General features: G+C 37.7%; 1 protein-coding gene across 2 annotated transcripts in view; it reads left to right on the top strand.

Annotated features, from left to right (window-relative positions):
• The window catches only part of LOC139961650 (uncharacterized), a 35,897-nt gene extending 32,541 nt beyond the window's left edge, over positions 1 to 3,356 (top strand). The window contains exons 2-4 of one of the 2 annotated variants that reach the window (XM_071961010.1): positions 1,045 to 1,104; positions 1,698 to 1,871; positions 2,247 to 3,356. In XM_071961010.1, the coding sequence (XP_071817111.1) occupies positions 1,045 to 1,104; positions 1,698 to 1,871; positions 2,247 to 2,410 (398 nt within the window). In that variant the 3' untranslated portion in view covers positions 2,411 to 3,356. Of the gene's footprint in view, positions 1 to 1,041; positions 1,105 to 1,697; positions 1,872 to 2,246 lie in introns of both variants that reach the window. The other variant, XM_071961009.1, reaches the window with a different exon arrangement.
• Positions 3,357 to 3,979: the final 623 nt, after the last annotated feature.

Raw genomic sequence — 3,979 nt, 5'->3', positions numbered from 1 at the left:
GTGAGTAGATAGATACATAGATGGATAGATAGGTCAGGGATACAGTCGATTGTCTGCTATTAGGTGACAGATCACATATAAAACTGGTTGCATTTTATTTTCCTAAAGTTGCATAAATATTAGATTCAAGTTTCCAGCCGATTTTAGTCAAAGATATTGCTGTAATGAGAAAGATATCACCAATCCTTATTTTTCTTTCTCAGTATAACCCAGAATTCACTTTTTTGTGCTTGTCCATGCAGTAGAAATTTTGAAATGGTTTTCAAGCCCAAGAAGGTTAACTTGTATTTCTCACCAAAATGTAAAGACAACATCTCCTATTCTAATCACGAGCCTACCCACTTATTAAGAAGTCGCACCTTGTAGATATGAAACCTTCTGAGTGGCTTAGTACTAGCTTGATCAACTGACCAAAACGTCCAGATAACTCATTCGTAAGATACCATAACTCATCATATCTTATCAGGTCTCCTCATTTTAATCCCACCAAACTTTAATAAGAGATCAACTTTGAAGACGATGATGCTTACATGCTGAATCAGTTTGCCAAACCTTCTGTAACCATTCATCAACCACCACTGTACTAAATATTTGTTTTAACCAGATGAATATTAGTAATGTAGAGAATCCATATCTAGCCGTTCTATTAAATAATTGTCGCAATGTCATATTTTGATGGAATAACATGCAAGAAAAGAAGAGCACATTGGAAAAACTTTCAACTTGTTTTCCACTTTTTTCTTCATTATATTTAAATGGAATTTTACAAGTCAAGCCAAAGTGCAAGGATTTTGTTACTTTGGTTAATCTATCAGAAAATTAACCAAAAACCAATGCAACGAGCTGCTCAAAAACTGTAGTAACTAGCTTCTTTAATAATGTACAAGACAATCACCGATGTTGATCTCAAATTTCTTGTTTCATCTCAGGATTGTTTGTCTGCAGTGTTTTAAAAGATATTCACAAAGGATGAAATGAAAAGGGAAAAAAGTTGTTATATTTCTTCATTGATTCATTGATTTTTTTTCTTCAATACTCCAGCAGATTACTGGACGACAAAAACAACAGATTCTGTTTCTGTACGCATAAGAACATTTCCTCCAGGTAAGATACAAATGATTTGATTTTGAAGATATGATTTGGAGCAAAGAGTGAAAAGTTAATTTAGAAGCCTGCTGAAAATCCTGCAAATGTTATCTATGCACTTTGTTTCATGCAAATTGTGGTAATATGCTCCTAAATGAGTTCTCCTCAAAGACAATTTGAAATGAGTAATATCACACATTACTATGATTGCAATTAAATTGCATGAAACCTTTAGCTTAATTTGACTCCTGTTGTCCAATTTTAATTCCCAGACCTGCCAAGGGCCTTTTTTCTTTCTGTGAAATTTTATGCAGATAATTTTGTTTTGAAATCTTGAAAACACAAATAAGCAAAGAATGGCTCATCATTGGGTTTGAAATTTTGTTTACCCGGCCAAAACGTATACTTTGAAATGAAATTTTTCACTTTTTGCACTGCGGCGAGAGCCAACGTATTGTTAATTGTTTCCACGGCTCTTGTAATATTGATGATTTGTATTGTTATGTAAAATATCGCTCTCCACATTTTGTAGAGGAAAAACTGCCTAAATTCCTCTGATGGAGAAATGTCGGTCATTGACTTTTTTTTTTTCTTCTTTTCTGAATCGACAGTTGTGCACAACGGTTGCGGACACTGCTCGAGTGATATCTGTCCCGTCTGTGGAAGCGATGGCAACACCTACCAGTCGGAATGCAATCTCAGAAGAAGAGCTTGTTTCAGACGAGACACAACACTGGTCAGCCTGTACAAGGGAGAGTGTCTCACTGGATTGGATGATCTTATCGGTGAGCTGTTTGCTACCACCAATCAATGTGCTCTATAGGCTAGAGTGGAAATAGTGGCATAAACAAAGGACAAACTGGGATAGGAGTGGGGGTGGGGGTTGGGGGATGGGGGTGGAAGAGTTGGGATATGGCATATGGGCTATGGTTTGTTTGCGAATGGGAAATATGAATTGCAATGAGATATTCCCCTCTCTCAAGCAAAATGGACAGGAAAATGTTCTCGTCGACGACTTTTCGTCGGCATCGGGCAGGATATTCCGAGGTGGACTTAAAAGTAGGTTTACATGCTTGGTGATGTGACATATGCTATGTTTCTTTGTTTCTTACTTCTGAATCATTCAACATTTTCTTTTTCTTTTTCCTTTGTGACTTCAGCTGATCGTAGCCTCTGTCTGACTTTCACCTGTCCGTTGGTCTACAACCCCGTATGCGGCACGGACGACGTCACCTACTACAACAGCTGCGAGCTCCAGAAGAAGACCTTGTGCACTCTAAAGAAGAACATTTCCGTTCTTCATCATGGGATCTGCTTACGATAAGAGACTAACGCTGCATGGCAGGGACGAGTACCGTATGAAACGTTGCAGCGGCGAGTAAATTAACATCTTACAGGCGGTTCAAGCGTCAAACGACTATTCCTCTCAACGGAACACAACCAGAAGTGGCCAGATTCAGTTTGGCGAGGTATCTTGAGTGAGGGTAATGCAGCTACTTGTGTTCGTTATATATAGTCTCTGTCACATATCCCGGATCATTCATCCCAATGTCTCTCTTTGATCGAGTGCAGTAAGCTTCTGCGGGTAGGGGCTATCGACCAATGAGGATGGACTATGCAGCTACATCATTAATATTCATCAAATGGTCAACGGATAGTTGCGGGGTTGAAAACCCTAAAGGAAGGGGTGAAATCCCTCGGAATCATTCTGTAGTTCTGTCAGAGGGCAATTGATGAAGACATTTCATTTCATTTCCAAAATTAGATACAGGAGTTTTTTGTGGGTTCTGATTTCCTTTTTTAATATGTAAAATTAATTCTGTACAGAAGGTTTCTTTCCATGAAAAGTAGGTCAATGTGCATGTGACCTCATGAGGAGGAAAATGATCTTAGATCATTATACTAGGTCCAGAGAAAAATGATGAGGTCCAGAGGTTCTGTACCTCCTGGATCTCTGCCTGATCCAATTGAAATTTGTTTGTGTGAAGAACTAAATTTTGAGGGTCCTTAATTTGCTCCTTTTGTAGCATTTGACTCTCAATATAAAAAGAGCTGCCATTAATGTACCTTATGTCACATTTAATCAAATTTAATATAATATTCAATACAATCACTGCTTGGTGATATTTCAATGTGTTCTTTTGTAAAAAAAAATATCTTGTGACAAGCATCAGACCCGAATAACACCCCCCTCCCTCCCAAAAAATGTAAAAATGTAAAATGTGATTTACGGGGGGGGGGGGGGGAAATCATGTTTTCCATTAACTTGCCTCAAAGCTGATCCATTGAAACTGTTGTATACGTTCATATACCCTGACATTTAACTGAATATTATTTATTATTATTCTCTACGAATATATGTTATGCAACTTCTTACTGTAGCTCTGTCAAATATAAATGTATAGTGCATGCTTTCTGTGACATGTGCAAGAACTGCTATGCATCCTTTAAAATCAGAGTTGAGTCATATAAAGTTCTATATATGTTGTGATTAATAATTCATATCGTATCCTTTGTGAATGCCATTATTTTGGATGTAAGTCTTGTTTGTTCGTATTGTGGTTTATTTTTTAGCTCTTTTACTCATTTCAAGCTCCCATAGTGCCAAACCTAAGATATACTTTACATTGTGTCGTTATGCAGTCACAATGTGTGTGTCTGAAAAAATTGTGAAAAAAAAAAAAGGAGAGAAATATGGTGAAAAGCAGCTTCAATTATACTTCTTTTTTTTTGGTGTATAGCAGGGGGCAAGAAACAAGAATGTCATAAGGTGTAGTTTGTAGTTACTTCTGCTCAGGAAGAGCGGGCGGGCGGGGAAGAAAAACAAGTGGGGAGCACAAGAGGGCTGGGGAGGGGATGAAGTGGCCACCTGTTTTTTTTTTTATCTAGCATG

This window comes from Apostichopus japonicus, chromosome 20, assembly GCF_037975245.1.
Source record: "Apostichopus japonicus isolate 1M-3 chromosome 20, ASM3797524v1, whole genome shotgun sequence".
NCBI lineage: Eukaryota > Metazoa > Echinodermata > Holothuroidea > Aspidochirotida > Stichopodidae > Apostichopus > Apostichopus japonicus.
The sequence above is the reverse complement of the archived record's forward strand: the minus strand, read 5'-3'. Positions and strand labels throughout refer to the sequence as shown.